The following is a 21593-nucleotide window of genomic DNA, read 5'->3' on the forward strand; positions in this document are numbered from 1 at the left end:
CAAGCTGATGCTCTAGGAAGTGCTTGGATACCCAGAGATGAGGGTCTTGCTACCAATTTAGGTAGTAGTTTTGGTGTTTTAGGTGGTTTCTAGTCTAATTGTTGCCTAAAGGTGATGTTTTACTCTTCCTCTTAATTTCAGACTATAATCATACTAAAGGACTAATGGTATGGTATATCAGTAGAATAGAGATAGATTTTTCAGTTTATAAACCTTTCATTAGAAATATTTGACCACAGCCAGGATTGAACGTTAAGTTCTTGTTAATGAAGAAGGCAGGTTGAACCTACCCCAGGAAGGGCAGTCAGAACTAGATGACATGTTTATATGGTTCCTTAATTTGAATACACTCCAAAGTCAAAGCATTTATGGTATGTAGATCATTCTTTGATCAAAGCATGTGTTAGAAACTTGCTAATATATTCTGCCCTGGTAAATTGACTGGTTTGCGGGGGGGAAGTCATTACTTGACACCATATATCTTAAGTGTTTTCACAACCTAAGAGGTTAATCGTACCTGTAAAGAGAGAAAAATCTTTTTAAGATCTCAAGAGTCACTAATTTATCCATTGATAGATTGTTTCAGTGTCTTCTCTTAAGAACATATCATTTGGGGCACCTGGGTGGTTCAGTCTTTAAGCGTCTGCCTTCGGCTCAGGTCATGGTCCCGGGGTCCTGGGATCGAGCCCCACATCGGGTTCCCTGCTCCTCGGGAAGCCTGCTTCTCCCTCTTCCACTCCCCCTGCTTGTGTTCCTGCTCTTGCTGTGTCTCTCTCTGTCAAATAAATAAAATATTAAAAAATATATATATACCGTGCTTAAGAACATATCATTTAGCACTGGATTATGAACCATTTACAGAAAGATGTTGAATATGGGCTTCTAATAGCATCTTGCTGCTTCCTATCCCACTTTACCTTGTTAGGATGACTATAAAGTCAGAATATGCATTAACTCTAATTTTGCAAATTAATCATAGATATTTTTGAAAATCTTGGCCATGGTATCTTTAAGACAGTGGTTGTCATCAAAAGCAGATTTTTAAATTGCTGAGGCAATACCGTGAATTTTTTAATCAAATTATATTTTAGCAAGATTCATATGGATTGTATAGCCTCGGTGCTTGAGTGTAAGATGTTCTTTAATTTCGTGTTTGAGTTAAATATCCTTTTCCATTTTAATTACATTTGGATTAGGAAGTTAATGTACTATGTTATATGAAGAATTTTGTAAGTGGAGGTACATCAGTAGTCAGCCTGCCCTTTGTTTCATGGTTGGAAGTTGTAATGTCTCATCTACCACTTATGTAAAAGGCTGTTTCCCCTTAGAAATTCAGATTCTTAACAGTGTCCCAGAGTAATCATCACTTTCGTTATACTATAGTAGATGAATGAAATTTAGAAGGTTGCATTATATAGAGTAGGATATTCTCTTAAGTTTTCATATTTTTTGAAAATAGCTGTTAGTCCTTTCCTCTATTTGACTTTTAAATTTGCTCACCTCCAATTTTTTCCTTGTCACTGCTGCTTTCTGATTAAGTGCTGCTTCCTTTTTCCTTTTGTTCTTATTCTTTCCATCTTGGTCTTCCTACTTTGCCTCTTTCCTGTGGCTTCTAAATCTGGAAAATGTAGATTTTATTCTTCTTTGGTCAATTTGACAAATTAACATACTTAATCACCTCTTTAGTGCTAAAACTAACTTAATTGAATGAACTCTGTATCTTCCATATCTTACATTAGAGTTGAATGAAACCACATCTGATTTATGAATCTATAAAATACCCCAACTGATGACCTTATTTTTCCTTAAAATCTCTGTAAGAGTAGGTGGAGCTATTTGATTAGGTGGCTTTATTCCAAGTTTGGACCGCTCAAATCTCTCTTATTGAGCAGAAATCTGCCTCTTGCTTAACTTAACCAGTCTTGTCTAGAGCCATTCTTTCAATTTTCATGACAAGTTTCTAGTTTCTTTACCATTCTTGCTTGCTTTCCTGGATATTCTCCAGTTTGCCAATCCTGTCTTGATAAATTTCTTAAAGAAGCAAAATGCTATAGCTTTGGTCTCATTAGTACATTATAGAACTGAATCATTTTCCTTAATTTTGATTCCTAATTGTATTAATATCTTGGAATCACATTATCCTTTTTTGTAGGCAGAGCACCCTATTAGGGCAGAAAAAAATGTAGCATAATTGTAGTAGTACAGGTCAGATTGCCTAGTTGGAGTTGTACCTTCACACCTTAAGCTGGGCCCCATTGTCTTCTGTAGGGTAGTTTAGTTTCTCATGGGTAGGTTTATGAAAGGATCAAATTAAAATGAATATTAGAAGTGTTATCTTTATTATTGAAATAGCTTTATAAACTTTTGTCTATTGCTGCATAACCATTCAAAACATAGTAACTTAAAACAGTGATTCATTCCTTCTCGTATCCTGCGGTTTGCCTCAACTGCAGCTCTTCACATGGTGTTGGCTGGAGTCACTCATTGCTGCATTTAGCTGGGGCTGAAATATCTGAATGGCTTTACCTAACATGTCCCATTCCTGGGGCTAGCTTGACCTTTCTCTCCAGCAGGGTAGTTTGACTTTATATATGCTAGCCTAGGGTTCCAAGAGCAAAAGGGGAGGCTGCTAGTCCTCTTGGGTTAGGCTCAGAAATGGAACTCAGTCCCTTCCACTGCATTCTCTTGGTTCAAACCAAGGCATCAAAGTTAGCTCGGACTCAGGAGAAAGGAAGTAAATTCCACATCTTGACAAGGAGGGAATGGCATATGTGGACAGGGATGCCAAAGGAATTAGTGGAGGCTATCTTTGGAGATTGTGTACCACAATTCTGTTTTTTCCTAGCCAGTTGAACCAAGTGTTAGCCCCTTCATTTAATCTTTAATATCCAGTCTGTCTTGTGTTGTACGTTTTAATGGTTCTTAGAGTTATGTCATCAGAAGATATAATAGGCAAAAGTATGCCGTTTATCCCGTTCTCAGCTTTTTACTTGTAACGGCTTTATTGAAGTATAACTGACATGCAAAGAACACATTTTTGTAGTGTACAGTTTAATGAGCTTGCTTTCTCAACTTGTAGTCAGCATTTCACTAGAAACATTTGTTTGCCACTGTTGATACTTAACTCTTGGTCCTTTTGGTCTACAGTTTGGTCAGTAAGCTGGTTGATTACTGTTCTCTTGCCTTCCTATTACTTGTAGTTTCTGGTTAATATCTTTTAAAGTTGTTTCTGTTACTGTTTTCGATGTTAGGGCTAAAGCAGTGTTCACTTTGGGGGAAGAGGTGCTTAACTACTGTTTAAAAAATTTTCCTTGTGAGTTACGCACAATGTTACTAGGGATATAGAAGTTAGTACTCATAAAAGATGTGTTACTGAAGATGGGTTGTAATATTTCTTGTCACCTTGCCTACACGTTTGTGGCCTTCATCTTGACATAGAATGGGTTAAAGTCATTGACAAAGTTGAAGGACGTGACTAGGCAGTGTTCTCAGTTTCATTTGTCTTCCTTGCTAGACCACTTATCCACAAAGTTAGAGACGATATTGCCCACCATTTATTTCTCAGTGTTTAGCACAGGGGCATTTAAATATTTGGAGAATTAAGTGAATGTGAAAAATACGTTTAAGCAGTAAAATATGAAATAGAACTGCGTAAGTGAAAAATAATTTTCATGTTTGGGCTTGGTTATTGTCAGTTTTATTTGAAGATATTTTAGTATAATCTTACATATGTAAATGAGTCAGAGACTTGTATATGGAGCCTTCTTTAAATTTATGTATTTTTCTCTTGCTGTTTGAAGTTACTTGTGAATTCTGGTTAGTCACGTTATTACTTTTTCTTTAGTTAGACTTCATAGTCTAATCTTCAGCTTAGTCAGAAATTGAATTTACCATTTGAAGTGTGGAATGCCACCATTTACTAGACTGACTTCAAAGCCATTATGCTATACCATCTTCCATAGTTGAATGAATAATATCTTTTGTATTAAGATATAAAACTTGAAAAGGCCTGGTCATTTGTTTAAGTGAAAAATCCACTTACTATATTAAGTGGAGCTATCTTCTGTTTTTGAGGTGGATCCCAAAAGAGCTGCCATAGTCAGTGTTCAAAGAATGCTTATGGGGGCGCCTGGGTGGCTCAGTTGCTTGATCCCAGGCTTCTGGGATTGAGCCCCGCATCGGGCTCCCTGCTCAGCGGGGAGCCTGCTTCTCCCTCTCCCACTCCCCCTGCTTGGTGTTCCCTCTCTCACTGTCTCTCTGTCAAATAAAATAAATAAAATCTTTAAAAAAAAAATAGAGTGCTTATGTCCTAAAGAGCGTAGTGTTCAAAGGACAAACGCAGCTGAGAGATCTTTGAATATGAAGGTATGGGTGTGGTGTAATAAAGTTTTGTTATCCTAACCAAAGTGTTCATCTGATCTTAGACCAGTAGTTTCAAATATTGGTTAATAACCACAGGAAACGTAGTAGTTTGACTTCTCACCTTGACCCCCTTCCAATAATGCAGTGCAGCTTGGCCCTACTGCCATGTTGGCCCCTACCCACTTCATGTGGGTATCTGTAGCTTCACACTATCTGTAGCTTCAAACTGTTTTGCATATGAGTAGACTAAACTGCGTGACTGCCAGAAGGACAGAAACCAAGAATCAAGAATTTGATAACTCTTGTAAAAATGGACTAGTTGGGGCTAAGACCGGTTGAAAACTGATTTTCACCTTGATTCATAGTATTTTTAGCTAGGAGGAAAATTGGGGGTGGTGAGAATGGTTTTGTTTTTTGAGTATTTTTATTAACATTTGCCTAATTGTACTACTGGAATTATCTTTTTTCCTCTTAAAAAAAACCCCACTAGTCTATTGTGCCTTCTCCCCTTAATACAACGATCTGATATTTTTTTTGCTTTAAATCAATTGTAGAATATAATTATTAGCATGCTAGGATGTAAATTAGTTTAGATTGTTAATAGTTTTAAACAAAATTATACAGGATGAAATTTTATCTGTTGGTATGGTCTGTAAATATGTGTTTTATTAGCTAAAAATCACTTTAAGGGAATTAATAAAAGGTTTACTCTTCAGATCTGTAATTCTCATAAACCCATCTACCACTGTATTTAGTTTTTTTAAAGATTTATTTATTTGAGAGAGAGGGAGAGGAGCGAGCAGGGAGAGGGTGAGGGAGACAAGAATCTCCAGCAGGCCCCCTGCTGAGTGGGGAGCCTGGTGGGGAGCTGGATCTCACAACCCTGAGATCATGACCTGAGCCAAAACCAGAGTGTGGCGCTTACTGACTGTGCCACCCAGGCGCCCCATACCACTGTCTTAACTTTAATTAGGAACAATAAAACTTTGACTTTGAACAACTTGTTACCTGTTGTGAGGTTTTGCTTGAATTGTATTCTTCTAAATGAAGTTAATTTTGTTCTGCTTTCTCAGTTATGGACTCTGGTAGTGTCTCTTACATTATTGGTTTTTTGCTTGAGTCATAATTCTCCAAGAGTCCCAAAAGTTTATCTCTTGTGTTCTTTCCATTCTAATGACTACCTTGAAAATGGAAAGTTTGTCAACTTACTAGAAAAAGCTTGTTAGGAGCTCTCATGCTTTCACATTCACTGAAGCATGTGGTCTTTATCAGCATGTAAACAGATAGCACTGTGCAGGGGAGACACGTACTCAGAATGTGTCCTTAAGTAATAAACTCAACACTAACTTCACTTTTTAAGCATTGCTCTCCAAAACATTCTGCTTTTGAACCACAAATTTATGAGCCTACTGCATTCAGCTATTGTACTCTAGTAATAATTGGGTATTGGGCTGTAGTATGCTGTTAAGAAGTGAAGATTTTTTCAGTTTTGTAAATATTCTTACTGTTTCTTTTCTTCCAAAGTCTCTTTTGGAAAAGTTTTTGATCCCCAATGCTTCACAAGCAGAGAGCAAAGTCTTCTATTTGAAAATGAAAGGAGACTACTACCGTTACTTGGCCGAGGTTGCTGCTGGTGATGACAAGAAAGGTAAACTGTTTTTCAACATGTTTGTTGAACTTGTATAAAATAACACAGTATGGGAGTAGTCTCTCTGAAATGTAAACAGTTGTAGTTTTTTTGTTTAATTGCTTAGAGCTCTAAATGAAGAGCAGTAATTAACTTTTTTCTTTTTTGGAGGGGTAGGAGGGGCAGGAGGGCGAGGGTGAGAGAGAATCTTAAGCAGGCTCCATGCTGGCCTCGATCTCACAACCCTTTGATCATGATGTGAGCCAAAGTCAAGAGTCAGAGGCTCAGCGCTCTGAGCCATGTGCTCCAGTAATTAATTTTTTTAAAGTCCTGAGAATGTATATCTACTGCCTAATATTGGTGTTCTAAAATCCATGCTTATTGAAAAGCCAATTTTGTGCATAGCCATGTTTCCTCACAATTTTAAGATTTTATTTATCATGACCTGAGCCAAATGCAGACGCTTAACGACTGAGCCACCCAGGCGCCCCGTTTCCTCACAATTTTAAGAGGTAGTGATCACAGCGTAACTATAGAGCAGTGAAAACTAGTTATTAATTCTGAGATGATTGCAAGAGGTTTTGTATTGACATTGACCAATGGTTAGTGTAGTGGTGTTCCTTCGAGAAGGCTTTTTTAAATTTAAGATTCTCATTCAATCAAGGTTGCTACAGCTTAGTATTTCAGAGCATATCATTGGATATTAAAGGTCTGGCTTGAGGGGTGAAGATGAAGTGCAAACTTTGTTGATAACGTTTTGGCATGTTTTATTTTCCAGGGATTGTGGATCAGTCACAACAAGCATACCAAGAAGCTTTTGAAATCAGCAAAAAGGAAATGCAACCAACACATCCTATTAGATTGGGTCTGGCCCTTAACTTCTCTGTGTTCTATTACGAAATTCTGAACTCCCCGGAGAAAGCTTGCTCTCTTGCAAAGACAGTACGTATTTTACCTGTTTTGTGGGAATTTAGTAATCCTTATTATTTGAGCACTGAAATGTCCTTCTTTCATCATAGGCTTTTGATGAAGCCATTGCTGAACTTGATACATTAAGTGAAGAGTCCTACAAAGACAGCACGCTAATAATGCAATTACTGAGAGACAACTTGACAGTAAGTACATGACAGTGTTATGAATGGCCAGTGTGGTTGAAATTATGTTCTTTTATAGATTATTACAAGGGATATTTCTGGTCTCTTTATTGAATATAAAATTGTATCAGCTATTAAATCTATGAAGAAAAACTGCCTTATAGAAACTAAGATTAGATCAAGGACCAAGAATGTATACTTTAATTAGTTACATATCTATTGTTAGAGTTTTAGTTCTTAAAATAATTTTGTAAGCCCTGGTTTTGGACTTTCAATCACATAGGCTGTTTTATTTTCCAATTCGGTTTGGGTGTTTCCATTTGTTCCATTTTAGTCACAGAATAGTTTTTATTATCAAAATTTATACAAGTTCTCTTCATGTTTAAATTCCATTAAAAATGGTTTTCTTGGGGCACCTGGGTGGCTCAGTCAGTTAAGCGTCTGCCTTTGGCTCAGGTCATGATCCTGAGGTCCTCGGATCAAGCCCCATGTCGTGTTCCTTGCTCAGCAGTGAGCCTGCTTCTCCTCCAACTTCTCCCTATTCGTGCTCTCTCTGTCTCTCACTCATTCTCTATCTCAAGTAAATAAATAAAACCTTTTTTAAAAAAAATGGTTTTCTTGACCATAAAGTTGCTTCCATATTTAGACAGCTATGGGTACTCCATCAGTAACTTCAGTTACAAAATTTCAGATACTCTATGGAATTCAAATGGGAAATCTCTTTTGCCTAGCTAGCCTCTTAATTAACAAAAAAAAAAAAGACTTGTTATGGAATGTCATGCTTATCCTTAGCATACTCCAAACTGAGAAGAAAGAACTGTAATGCTGTTATCACATTGAAAAAACCTACAGTAATTCCTTAATAATGTTTAATATCTAAATAGTACTCATTCCAGTTGTTTCTTTTTTAAATTGTCTATTTAATAAGCAGTTTTTTATTTGAATTGGGATCCAAATAAAGTCTACACCTTGCAAAGTGGTTGGTATGTCTCTTTAGTCCCATAGGTTTCCCCATTCTCCTTCAGATAAATACTGACTTTGAAGTTTTGAGTCTTAGGTGAAAAAATTATCAAGTACCTGCTGTGCCAGCTAATGAGAGCTAGGAGTGAAGAGTTGCAGTGTAGAGCCCGAGAACTGTATATCCTTTTATACATTTCACTTCTAGCTTTATTCTAATTCACTGCCAATTTTCTGAACCAGGTCTATATTTTGGTGTTATTATCATCATCAGAGTTTTTTGAACCACATTGTATACTTTGTTATTGTTAAACACTTAAAATTAATTTTAGAAAGTGTAACTGGGGGCTACTTACAAACTTGTGGGATTTTTATTTCCGTCAAGAAAATAACCTGTAGTTTCTTAAAGAATGAATTTTTTATGTCAAAGGAAAGCACTTTGTTAGGTATTTTTAATATTAAGAATTTTCCTATTTTCTCATTGTCATTCCTAAAAGGTAGAAATTGAGACCTAACTTGCTGTATATTGTCATCACTTTTTGAGAAGGCCTGGCTTGAAATACATAGTTCCAGCTGATTTTGGTTTTTAGTATAGCATGAAAGAGCATACTCCCAAAAACTGAGTAAAAAGAGAACCAAGGATTGCATTCTGACTGTTACTAATTACTGTGTCTTCTCTGAGCCTTGGTAATATTACCTGTAATCATTATAGGTTGATTGGATTATTTATCTGTTAAGAAATTTTGCCAAAACTACCTAGTATTTGAGATTGGATGTGATTGACTAATATTGCCGCCAACACATAACCCTAGTAGAAAAATGTATCAACTTTTTTGGTATTTATGGAAAATTCGAGAATCCTTGAAGGTTAAAACTGGAAAGAGATGGTAGAAGATAATTTCATCTTACAAAACCTGTTGAACAGGAACACACAGACTTCCAGAGGTCATTTAGCTTAAATGTATGACCTTGGAAGAAGTCTCCTTTCTAGGGCAGAGATCTGTTTGGTTAATAAATAAAGCTAATGGATGATTTGGGAATTAGGAAAATATTATTGCATTTTTTTTCCTTCAAATTTCATTGTATAAGCAGTCCTTTTATAATTACATCTAAAAGTCATTATGGACTGTTAAGACTTGTAAAAAATACTAATTTTTGAAGAAGCTGAAATAATTTTGAGGTTTCTTTAACCTGCCAATAAATTAACATTAATGAAAAAGATTAATAGATCCATAGTCTTAACACTATGGGACAATTCAGTTTTTACCTCTTAGAAGATTGGGTTCTAACCATACTGTTTTCTGTTCAACTATTTATTTTGAATCCTATAGATTCAAAACGTATGTTTTTCTAAGCTAAAAACATTAGAAAAGCTAAATTTGTAATTTAATTCAAACTTGATATCCTCATTCTTGAATTTCATGAAGTGTGAGATTCTCTTTGCAGTGGGAGTCTTATTATGTTATACGAAAGAAATCAACCTGAGCTTGAACTTGGGTTTGAATTAAGATGATTCTAGTTTAGGTACACTAAACTTAAACATCCATCTCTAAAGAAAGCTTTCAGCAAAAGCTGTGGTTATATTCTGGTAACTATGACAAATTTATTAAGATTTTTCTCAAACTGAAACATGCTGAAAAATCTTTCCTTCTTTTACCAGTTGTGGACATCGGACACCCAAGGAGACGAAGCTGAAGCAGGAGAAGGAGGGGAAAATTAACCGGCCTTCCAACTTTTGTCTGCCTCATTCTAAAATTTACACAGTAGACCATTTGTCATCCATGCTGTCCCACAAATAGTTTTTTGTTTACGATTTATGACAGGTTTATGTTACTTCTATTTGAATTTCTATATTTCCCATGTGGTTTTTATGTTGAATATTAGGGGAGTAGAGCCAGTTAACATTTAGGGAGTTATCTGTTTTCATCTTGAGGTGGCCAATATGGGGATGTGGAATTTTTATACTAGTTATAAATGTTTGGCATAGTACTTTTGGTACATTGTGGCTTCACAAGGGCCAGTGTTAAAACTGCTTCCATGTCTAAGCAAAGAAAACTGCCTACATATTGGTTTGTCCTGGTGGGGAATAAAAGGGATAATTGGTTCCAGATACAGGTGTAGTTTTTGTGGGTACTTTAAGGTTTGGAGCACTTACAAGGCTGTAGTAGAAATGGGTATTCTGTAGATATTACATATTGAACCATGAGTATCTGTGGAATACTCTTCAATGTGCACACCTTTGACTACAGTTGCAGAAGTGTTCCTTTAATTGTGACCCAATTTACTCTGGATAAGGGCAGAAACGGTTCACATTCCATTATTTGTAAAGTTACCTGCTGTTTGCTTTCATTATTTTTGCTACACTCCTTTTATTTGTATTTAAATGTTTTAGGCAACCTAAGAACAAATGTACAAGTAAAGATGCAGTAAAAATGAATTGCTTGATATCCATTACTTTGTGTATATCAAGTACAGCAGCAAAATAAAAATCCCATGTATTTAACTTTTTTTAGGGGTTTTTTTTTTTTTTTGGTTTTTTGTTTTTGGGGTTTTTTTTTTGCTTTTGTGATTTTTTTTTTTTTTTTTTTTGATACTTGCCTAACATGCATGTGCTGTAAAAATAGTTAACAGGGAAATAACTTGAGATGATGGCTAGCTTTGTTTAATGTCTTATGAAATTTTCATGAACAATCCAAGCATAATTGTTAAGAACACGTGTATTAAGTTCATGTAAGTGGAATAAAAGTTTTATGAATGGACTTTTCAACTACTTTCTCTACAGCTTTTCATGTAAATTAGTCTTTTCTGGTTCTGAAACTTCTCTAAATTGTACATTTTTAGAAATTTATTCCTTATTCCCTCTTGGCAGCTAATGGGCTTTTACCAAGTTTAAATACAAAGTTTATCATAACAATACTAATATAACTACTACTGTTCCCAACCATGTCCCATATTCCTCCCCTCCCCTGGGGGGCGGAAGGAGTTTTGTATTTTTTTTGTTTGGTTTTCTGGTTTTTGGTTTTTTGTTTTTTGTTTTTTTTTTTAGCGACGGGATTGATTGGAAAAAAGTAATGTGTTCCATTTAAAATTTTGGTATACGGCATTTTCTAACTTAGGAAGCCACAATGTTCTTCGCCCATCATGACATTGGGTAGCATTAAGTTTTGTGCTTCCAAATCACTTTTGTTTTTAAGGATTTCTTGATATTGTTATAGCCTGCCTTCAATTTTGATCCTTTATTCTATTTGTCAGGTGCACAGGATTACCTTTTTTAGCCTTCTGTCTTGTCACCAACCATTCCTACTTGGTGGCCGTGTACTTGGAAAAAAGGCCGCATGATCTTTCTGGCTCCACTCAGTGTCTAAGGATACCTTGCTTCCTTTGCTTGCATCCCACAAACTATTTCCCTCATCCTATTTACTGCAGCAAATCTCTCCTTAGTTGATGAGATTGTGTTTATCTCCTTGTAAGCCCTACCTATCCTGAATGGTCTGTCATTGTCTGCCTTTAAAATCCTTCCTCTTCCTCTCTTTAAATAATGATGGGGCTAAGTTATACCCAAAGCTCACCCTCAGACTATTTTCCTCAGTACCTTGCAGAAAACACCAAACAAAAATACCATTTTAAAAGAGGTGTATTTTTTTTTCTTTTAGAATGTAAGCTCCTCAAGAGCAGGGACAATGTTTTCTGTATGTTCTATTGTGCCTAGTACACTGTAAATGCTCAATAAATATTGATGACGGGAGGCAGTGAGTCTTGATGATAAGGGTGAGAAACGGAAATCCCAAATAACTGTTTTGTTGCTTGTTTTATTATGACCTCAGATTAAATTGGGAAATACCAGCCCTTTGGCACAGTTGTCCCAAATACTACATTCAAATAAAAGTGCAATGGAGGCCTTGGGGTCTTTCTTTGAAGGAGAAAAGATCTCTTATGCATTGGGGCAAAATAATCATCTTCATGGCTCTTTTTTTACTGATTTCTCCTGACGCCCAGGCCAAGGACATGAAGTAATCGTTTATAGCTAAGGAGCATTAAACTAGACTTGAGATGGATCTCATTCAAGTATAAATAAAAATAAAACTAAAGCTTGTCACATTTGCCTATTTATGTGCATTAGTCTTCTAGTTTGATTCTGAAATTGTGATAATACTTCATTAATATTAGCTGTTAATGTTTCTACGTACTAGTGCCCAGTAGATGAAGGAAGAGGCCAACCTGAGATTTTTTTGCCTTGGGATTTGAAAAATAAATTTTTATGACCTTTCCTTAATTGTCCCAAATCCAGGCTTCATGTCTGTTTTTGTCACTATAACGTTGATATTTCCAGGAAATTGGAGAATACAACAATGTATTTTCTGTGTGTGGAGTATTGGGATTGTTAAAAAAAAAAGTCTTTCACAGTTGTCCTTTTGAGAGAGGAGCCAGCATTGAGATCAGTTGAAAGGATGGACTTGGCTACAGCTCTGACCTATGGTCCTAGCTTTTCCATTTAATAGTTCTGCTGTTATGTCATGCTCTAAAGATCATAGAAATGGTGGGGGGTGAGGGGGGAGTATAAGAATTAAGAAGAATGCCAAGTGGTTTAACTATAGGGCCTCAGTTTTTTTCCTTCCTGTCTTCCCTACAAAATAGTCACCAATGCTGCCATGGCCCAAAACATACTTAAACCTAATAATGGCCAGTTTGGAATCTGCAGTCTTAGATTATGTGTGGTTAAACCTGAATTTGAGAGTGAAACCTTGATTGAATAATTGAGGAACTCTTACCAACAGTGAAAAGCCTCTGGGTGCAAATCCAAGAATTTTGGAGACTTTCCAGCAGTGGCAGTTATCATTGAAACAGTTTCATACCTACATTAGGGGAGAATGGCACTTCATTTGGATGCAACTACATCATAGTCACTGCATGAGAGTCTACAGTGTGTTAGGAACTTCCTAACTGGTGCTGTGTACTGAGAAGATAGTCTTCCTATACATTCCTGCAGAGAAAGGTCAAGGAACCATAAATTATTTTGTTGTATGTAGGAAAATAAGTGGTGGAATTGAAACAACTACAGTTTTTTTTTTAAGATCTTATTTATTTGACATACACAGCGAGAGAGGGAACACAAGCAGGGGGAATGGGAGAGGGAGAAGCAGGCTTCCCGCTGAGCAGGGAACCCGACATGGGGCTCGATCCCAGGACCCTGGGACCATGACCTGAGCTGAAGGCAGACACTTAATGACTGAGCCACCCAGGTGCCCCAGAAACATCTACAGTTTTAAGGGGGGGGGGGTCTCCGAAACTCGGCACTTGGAAGATGGCTAGACGTGGGTCTTTTTCTAAATGTGAAATTACAGTCGATAAAGTACTCCCATGCTTTTCAGTGTTGTGTACAGCAGTCACAGTGTTACTGGTTAATTCTAGCTCTCCTTTAGACTAAAGGCTTAAAATTAAAGATACTGCTGGATCTGTATAGGTACTTTTAAGAAACTTCACGACAGGCCTCTTACGGAAAATGGTACTCTTGAAATGACAAAATAATGGTACTCAAGATCTCATCACAGTAGATGTGCTTTAAAAACTTGAAAAGCATAAAAATGCTGAGTACATCAAAATCTGATCATGCTACTCAACCTGGATTCTTTGAAGTCTATTTTATATATGATTGTCAGCCCCCAAGTGTTTCAGAACTTGGAAGTTACTGAAGTAGCAAGACTTGATATGCTAACTTTGGGAAGACATCTGTACCTGCCCTGTATCATTACCATAATAAGTTTATAAGAATGACTCTCATCTTGGACAAGCAAGCATATGTGTCTTTTGGATATAGAAACCAAGTTGAAAGTGGATATATTTGGGCACAGCTATTACCGACCCTAGGTAATGCCAGAGACTTAGTTGATAATGAGTACCCTTTTTCCGTATTTGAGCTCATTCTGTGAAATTTCTGAAAGCCCAAACTTAACCAGTCAAATGTTCTCAAAAGACTTAAGTATTAATTTCCAATTTCTTAGAAGCCATTGGTATTTTAAGTAGGTGCTTGACATTTTTTGTTACTGGATGTTGGTTTGGGCCAGCCACTTTTCTGAATGTTTAAGAAGGGCTTCTCAAATTTATGTTTTGAGTCAAAACTTTGCAGAATGAATGGGGTCCAGATGGAGGTTGCAGCATGTGCAAAGGCTTCAAGTTACGAGAACTTGAAAGACTTCCATGCACTCACAAGTGAGGGACTCTAGAAAGAAGAAACAGGCTCCCATGTGCTGTAATGATTGAGTGTCCATGCTGCTGAAGTCTGTAGGGGTATGGGGAACACATAATATTTGGCAAAACAAAGGTGTGTAAGATTACATTTTGAGTCAAAAAAGGCTATTTCTAAAACAACTATGGTCTGCAAAACAAGTTTGTGGATCTCCTTGGCAGATGATTCCCAAAGCAAGGAAATTAAAGGTAAAGTTTACCTGTCAACAGGTTCTCCACATTAATGACTGATTTAGTTTGGGAGCAGGTACTGTACTATATTAGAACTTCCAACTGTGTCAAGAGAAAAGTAACGATTTTGAGTATTTTAAGAAAATGCCATTTGCACTTTTAAATCATGCCATCCACAAAAATCAAATACAGAAGAATGAAAGAGTTAAACTCTGATGTTCATAAGATGTAGGTGATACGAAGTTTGAGGAAACATCTCAAAATGGACACAGAAGGCCTAACTAGGAAAATTATATGTAAACTCGGACTCAGTATATGAACCTTAATATAAATCCAACTACATAAAAATTTAGATAACTGGAAGTGAAAAGTGTTAGACACATATAATGTAAAAAATTGGTATACATATATAAACAATAGGGAAGTGGGCAAAGGTTTTGAACAGGCATTTTTGTGGAGGAGGAAATATATGACCAGTAGATATATGAAGAGAGGTTTAACCAGGGGAATGCAAACCAGGACCACAATTAGATATCACCCTTTTACCCCCACATAATGTAATTTGGAAGTCTGGTCATACCAAATGTTGGAGATGATGTGGTTTGAGACCTCCCAGTACTGATGGGAGTTTAATTACTACATCCCTTTGGAAAATAATTTGGCATTATCTCAAGGTTGACATTCACATCCCTAGAGTTGAGCAATTCTCTCCTGGGTGTATCTCCTGGAACACTTGCATTGTACACCAGGAAATTCACAGCTGCACTATTAAAGCAAAAAAAAATGAGACCATCCAAATGTCCATTGAAAGAACGGATAGAGTTATTTTACCCAACAACATAATCTTCATTAGTGAAAATGAAACAACTACAGCCCAGTTAGTTGGTAACATGATTTTAATAACAATATTTAGTGAAAAACAATACAGTATGATATCCTTATAAAAATGAACAGAATGCCTTTGCTTAAGCATACATATACATGATAAAACTTTCTCTTTCCTCTACGATGGATACTCCTGAGACAAAATTTAGAATAGAGGTTACCTATGGAGAAGCAGGGAGACAGACTAGGGCAGAAGGACAGCGGTAAAATGTAAGTTATTAGGTAATGTGACCATCGTGGGAATGGGATGGTGAGTTCACAAATACTCATTAGAAAGCAATCCATTCAAGAATAGAGATAAAAGGATTATGTTTAATCCAGCTCTAGGCACTAGAAAGTCACAAAGGAAAAGAACTAAAGGGGAACAGTACAGTGGGCCAGTAAATTCAGTAGTCAAAGGCTTGCTTGATGGTAATAAGATTAGCAGAGAAAATATGAAAAGTAATCACCAAGTTTGATGAAACAGCACACAAGATGGTTAATTGCTGTCCTAGCCGTTACACCCTAAAATTGTCCTACTGTCCTTTCTGTTTGACTCTGGAGGAGCAAGGAGCAAGAACTGGAGATTTAGTCAGAGGAAGGACAGCTGGGAAGCCTTTATGAGGAAACACTGAAACTAGTGCAAACTCCAGGTCTCCAAAATGAAGGAGCAGGGAAGTCTGTAAGAACTTTTGGTAGCACATAGCCTATCTCTGTCAGGCCTTAAGAATTTTTTGTCCTACCAGCCATACCACTTAAGCGGATTCAGACTATCTAAAGGTTCCGTACTTCTCAACCTTTAGAGGAAATGCACTGCCTTCAGTCCTGAATCCCTGAGGCATCTGTCACACCTCATGAATAGCCAAGGCAAGATTTTCACTATTTTTTCTCATATTCCTCTGGGATTCTTCAAGAGTTTAACTGGTTTCTGTAGGAAAAGTCTACTGACGAGAGTTGAAAGCACAGAATCTATAATCCTTAAATAGTACTAGATAAAATATAAATATGGTTGTTGGTTATTTTTTTTTTCTTTCCCAGGATTTGTCTTTCTTTCTTTCCCAGAAAGTCTTTTTAGAGACCTTAGTCCATTCTTGGAGAACTTTATAAGGGGTCAAAGTTGAGCCAAAAGATTTGGAAATGAATTTGGAGAAAGCTTTGGAGTGCTGGGCATTCCTCTGCACCATCACCTGACTGCTCACTGAAGGAGGGGACGGTGTTCCAATGGGGATACTTCACAGACTATTCCAGAATCTAATCCATGTGGCACATAGTGACACTAGTTAGGCTCATTGGACATTCTCCAGTCAAAAGATGGTGTCTAGCTGGCTTTGCCAACGGCAAAGTGGGGAGAAGTAACTGCATTAGGAATGGCCTGCTCTCTCAAGGTTTGTGGAGGCAGAGAATGTGGACATGTTTCCAGTCGGCGAGGGGCAAGACTAGAAATTTATGCAGTGCAGAATGCAACTCGGGTTGGTTTTAAACCAATGAAAATGTTGAATAAATAATGTGTCCTCCATTTTCTTGAGAAGCTATTTTTCTTTAGTAGCATCAGTAATGGGACAAAGCGATATCATGTGCCTCCTTTTGCAATGCCCTAAGGACCTGACATCACTTCAGTTAGGATTCCTGGAAAAAGTGCATAACCTGAAACCAATGGGAAGACATCAGGATAAAACAAAACAAAACAGGGAGACATTCTACAAATCAATTGGTCATGAAAGTCAAAACTGAGAAATTGTTCCAGATTAAGGAGACTAAGGAGACATAGCAATTACAAGCAACTGAAGATCCAATTCCCAAGACCTTATTTCCAGAATCAAGTTCGTTTTGTATTTTAACAGCTACTTGGTTTTTAATATTTAAAAAAATGTCATAGGGATATTGATAACAGTAGTATCCCTTTGAGTTCTTGGTTGCTTTGGAAAGGACTTTAGAGATAAATGTCCTTGGCTTCTAGTCCAAGGTCAGTTTTATTGTAAATGACCATCCTCGGGATTGGTGGGCCTGCTCTTCTTCACATGGAGGCATGGAATTGTGGCCTTTTCTGCTCCCCGACCTCCACTAGGATCTGTTTTGCTCCTTTTCACTTACAACCAGCACGTTGTATCTACCTTCACGTACTTGCCATAGTTCTGATGCTTATTTGTGGTCTCAGGATTCTGTTGTGACTTAGTCTTCTTTGAGAATGTAGAGCTCATCTCTAGGTGTGACCTAGTCAGGCTGGGACCAGAGCCACATTTACCTGGTGACAGCATTGGTACAAATGAAACTTCTAGGGCGTGTGTGTGTGTGTGTGTGTGTGTGTGTGTGTGTGACAGAGAGAGGGAAGAAGATAGTAGACCCAGTGGAAATTTGCCAGCCCTGATTTGGGAAAAGCAGTCTCAGGTGTAGGGAGAAGAAATATCCATCTGTTCCCACACTGACAATGAGTCTTAGAGTTGTAAGGAATAAAAACTCTAGAACGGTGGTTCCTAAACTTGGCTGCCCAATAGAATCACCCCAGTATTACTCAAGACCTTCTACTTATCCGTATCTGGGGTAGGACCCAGGTATCATTCTTTTAAGCTCCCATGTGTATAAATTATAAGTGAATAAAACAGTCTTTGAAAAGAATCTATTATCTGGTGTTGAGCATTCGTCCTGGTCCACTGGGGAGATCAGGCCTCAGCCCACCTTCCACTGCTTGCTTGTGAGTTTGCCCAAATGACAACTTTCTTGCTAATGAGCTCAGTTTCCTCATCTGCTAAAAGGATTCTAACCATGGGCTTTGGAATCAGACAACCTCCCAGAAGAGGAAGGGGATTTGTAAGAAGCTGGGATTCCACAGGTATGGTTGGGGGGGGCCTGTTTTCAGCCACTGTTGTCCTTCAGGTGTACAAGCTGAAGACAAATAAAAAGAGAGAAAAAAAAAGTCATTTCTTATTCATGTCATGTCTCTAGAACTGCAAAATACAATGTTTTCCACATCAAAGACTCCTAGCGTGGAAGAAAGAAAAAAACGATCTACTGTGGATTTATCTGCCAAAGTCCAGAGGAACTATTATTAGATTTTCATGATAAAAACGGAACAGAGAAAAAGTACAAAAGCCTCTTCTCTCCTTCTCACGTTTAACACACCTGCCTCATGAGAAAGTGATGTGACACCTTTTACAAAGGCACACTTTCACAGAGTTAGCAATTCCACAAATCAAATTCCTTCTAAGACATCACAACAGACTTTAAAAATTCAGGATTACCTTACGTGCCTGTTTGCTGGCCGTTTAACATCAGTATTACGGTAATCCTTTACACTTGTGTGGCATTTTAAAATCTTAAACCATTTTTACAATCGGGAAATTCTCATTACCACCTTACGAGGTTAATGGGGCTGATAATAGTTTCCCTGTCTTGACAGTGAAAAAACTGTTTAGATGAATTAACTGGCTTGCTCCGAATCCGACGTCCCGGCTGGCCAAGCAGAGCTGGAGCCTGGGTTTGGAGGGGGAGAGCAGGCCAGGGGAAGGGGAACGCAAGAAGGGACAATTGGGGAGGGGAATGTAGGAGGCATGTCTGTGGAAACCAAGGTTCATGCATGGAAGCCAAGGGCAAGCAGTAGGCATGGAGAGGCAGGTGGGAGCCCCAGAAGATGCATAGGGCTCTGGATTTTCCAATGGGATGACGAATATCCTCCAGCTCCAGGGAGCTTGTTGTGGAGTGTTGGGGGAGAAGGACAGCGTGTATTTCAGGCACTGCTTGCTGGGGTTCCTTCCTACTGGGCCATGAGGCGTGAGCTGCTTCTGCTGCCCGCGGCTTCCATGCACAAACTGAGAAGCCCGAGGGATGCCCACGCCCCCAGATTTACATGCACTGTGATAGCTCCTAAAATTAGACTAACCTTCCAGACACAAAGGAGTTCTGAATGCACCCCCGATGGTGGGATTTCAGGCAGTGGGGGAAGACCCTAGCATCTCACAAATCATGCCACTGATTTTCTACTGCCCTTGTTCTTGTGAGGGGTCTTGGAGAGGACCCAGCCTCTGGCTGACCCAGGGGCGGGACCCCAGCCATGAGAGACTCCTCACCCCCTCCCGTGCCCTTGCAATGTGGTCTCCTCTTGCCTTTCCCACTCCCAGAGGCTGCTGTATGGACATAGCCTGGAGATAGTGCTGTGATGATGAGAACACCCACAGATATCCCGGACTCAACCCAATTAAGGCCTCTTGTTTACGATTTGGCCGGCTGGTGCGGAGATCTACTCATCTTGCCGCCACCCAAGACAAGCCTTGTTAGGTAAGTTCCCTCGCTTATTAGACCTGCCACCTCCCAATCTGGTGTGGCTGGCCTCTGTCTTCTGCGTCTTTCTCCCGTCCGTGCGCTCGTGTGCGGGGCCAGTCTCACGGTACCCCCCGGGAAGCCCTCTCTGTCATTTCACTGGGGGGTCCCCACGGGACATACATTTTGTTAGGCTGGGGCAGGCATATCCAGTTTGGTTTCCCCTCGTCAATTTATTTAAAAGGAACATCCACAGACTAATCCCTTGTCTTAACCTGCTCCAGTGACTTTTACCTACAGAAGTCAAGACTTAGTTACACCTCCTTAAAGGAACAATCAGTATGCAGTTTCTCTCTCTTCTTTGGTATACCCTCGCTTCTAATTTCCTGCACACTCTCTTGGGGATCCTCAGAAGGGAATTAACTTCCTTTATCTTCTATTGCTTAAGATTAACTATAGAACTCCAGGAAGCAAGGGATCCACCCCCCCCCCGACCCACAAAATACACTTTTAGGCCACAGAGGAAGATCATCGGCGGCTTGCAGGCCTCCAGTCCTACATGTCGTAACTCTTATCTCCCCACCTGCCCAAAGGGAGCAGCCCCTTCTTGGTTGAGCAGGCGGCTCCCGATCCGGTTTCCAGCCTCTCAGCGCCACGTATTGTAGAGACTGTGGAACGCAAACCCAAGAACAGGAAGAAGAGTCTCAAAAGTACCTGAAAACTTCCAGGAGCGTCCTTCCCCAGAACGTGCTACCCAAGCACATTCAGAGAATGTTCACAAGGATGCAGAAGGGATCTCAGGGATCTTCATTTTACAAATGAGTAAACAGAACCAGAGAATGGAGGTGACTGGCTCAAGGCCAGGCAGTTGGGGGGCAGAACGGAAGAAAGTATCCGAAGGTGAGATAAGGATTTTCTGAGGACTGGAATATAGTTCCAGGTACATTCTCGCTCCCCGTCGACCTATGTTGTCTTTGCAGAGACAGCTGCCTTCCAGCTCACACACGAACCCTAGATGTCCAGAGCTGCCTTCGTTTGTTGGCCATTTCTTTTACTTCTAAGGAGAGAGTCACAGCTCACCCTGTTTAGTACGGTAGCAGCCGCTCACCACGTGCGACTACTAAGAACTTGAAATGTAGCTGGTCCGAACTGAGACATGCTAGATTTTTGAAGGATGGAAAAAGAACATAAAGTATTTCATTGATCATGTTTTAATCTTGATTACATGTAGAAATGATCATCTTTGGGGCATATCGAGTTAGATAACACACACTTTTAAGATTAATTTTACTTTTTAATATAACTGCTAGAAAATTCTAAATTACACATGTAGTTTGCATTCTGTTTCTATTAGTGCTGTTCTAAAAGATAATCACAAATCTCAGACAAATATGAAATGAACATGTATCAAGAATTTTGGGGGGCGCCTGGGTGGCTCAGTCATTAAGTGTCTGCCTTCAGCTCAGGTCCTGATCCCAGGGTCCTGGGATCGAGCCCCGCATCGGGCTCCCTGCTCGGCGGGAAGCCTGCTTCTCCCTCTCCCACTCCCCCTGCTTGTGTTCCCTCTCTCGCTGTGTCTCTCTCTGTCAAATAAATAAATAAAAAATCTTTAAAAAAAAAATCTCTGAAGGCTCATTAATAATGAAGGAACTAATAAGGTATTATGACCAGCACAAAGGACATACGAAAAGCTAAGCTATTTATAGACAAATTAACAATAAAATATTAGGATGCATTTGCTTGGTTAGATATAAAACTGGTTAATGTCCAACAGGCCATAAATCTTAGGGGCTTTCTGTTCTAGTCAACAGAAATTACCTGCATCTCTACTGGACAAAAATATACAAATTAGCAAGTGACCTCACACTAAGTCTGGGACTTCTGATCAATAGGAAACAATGAGATGCACTACATTGCACTGGACCAATGTTTCCAATAGAGATATAATGCAAACCACACTGTAACTTTAAATTTTCTAGTAGCCACGTTTTAAAAGAGAACTAAAAAAGCAAGAGGTGAAATGA

General features: G+C 38.7%; 1 protein-coding gene across 1 annotated transcript in view; it reads left to right on the forward strand.

The window, feature by feature from the left end:
* YWHAZ (tyrosine 3-monooxygenase/tryptophan 5-monooxygenase activation protein zeta) overlaps positions 1 to 12323 on the forward strand; it is a 31443-nt gene extending 19120 nt beyond the window's left edge. Inside the window, exons 3-6 of the mRNA XM_028109598.2 lie at positions 5887 to 6010; positions 6768 to 6931; positions 7009 to 7104; positions 9701 to 12323. Coding sequence (XP_027965399.1) covers positions 5887 to 6010; positions 6768 to 6931; positions 7009 to 7104; positions 9701 to 9760 — 444 coding nt within the window. The 3' untranslated portion in view covers positions 9761 to 12323. The remainder of the gene's footprint in view (positions 1 to 5886; positions 6011 to 6767; positions 6932 to 7008; positions 7105 to 9700) is intronic.
* Positions 12324 to 21593: the final 9270 nt, after the last annotated feature.

The sequence above is a fragment of the Eumetopias jubatus genome, unplaced genomic scaffold (assembly GCF_037043125.1).
Source record: "Eumetopias jubatus isolate StellerSeaLion01/CBP00866 unplaced genomic scaffold, mEumJub1_p1.0 scaffold_4, whole genome shotgun sequence".
Classification (NCBI taxonomy): domain Eukaryota; kingdom Metazoa; phylum Chordata; class Mammalia; order Carnivora; family Otariidae; genus Eumetopias; species Eumetopias jubatus.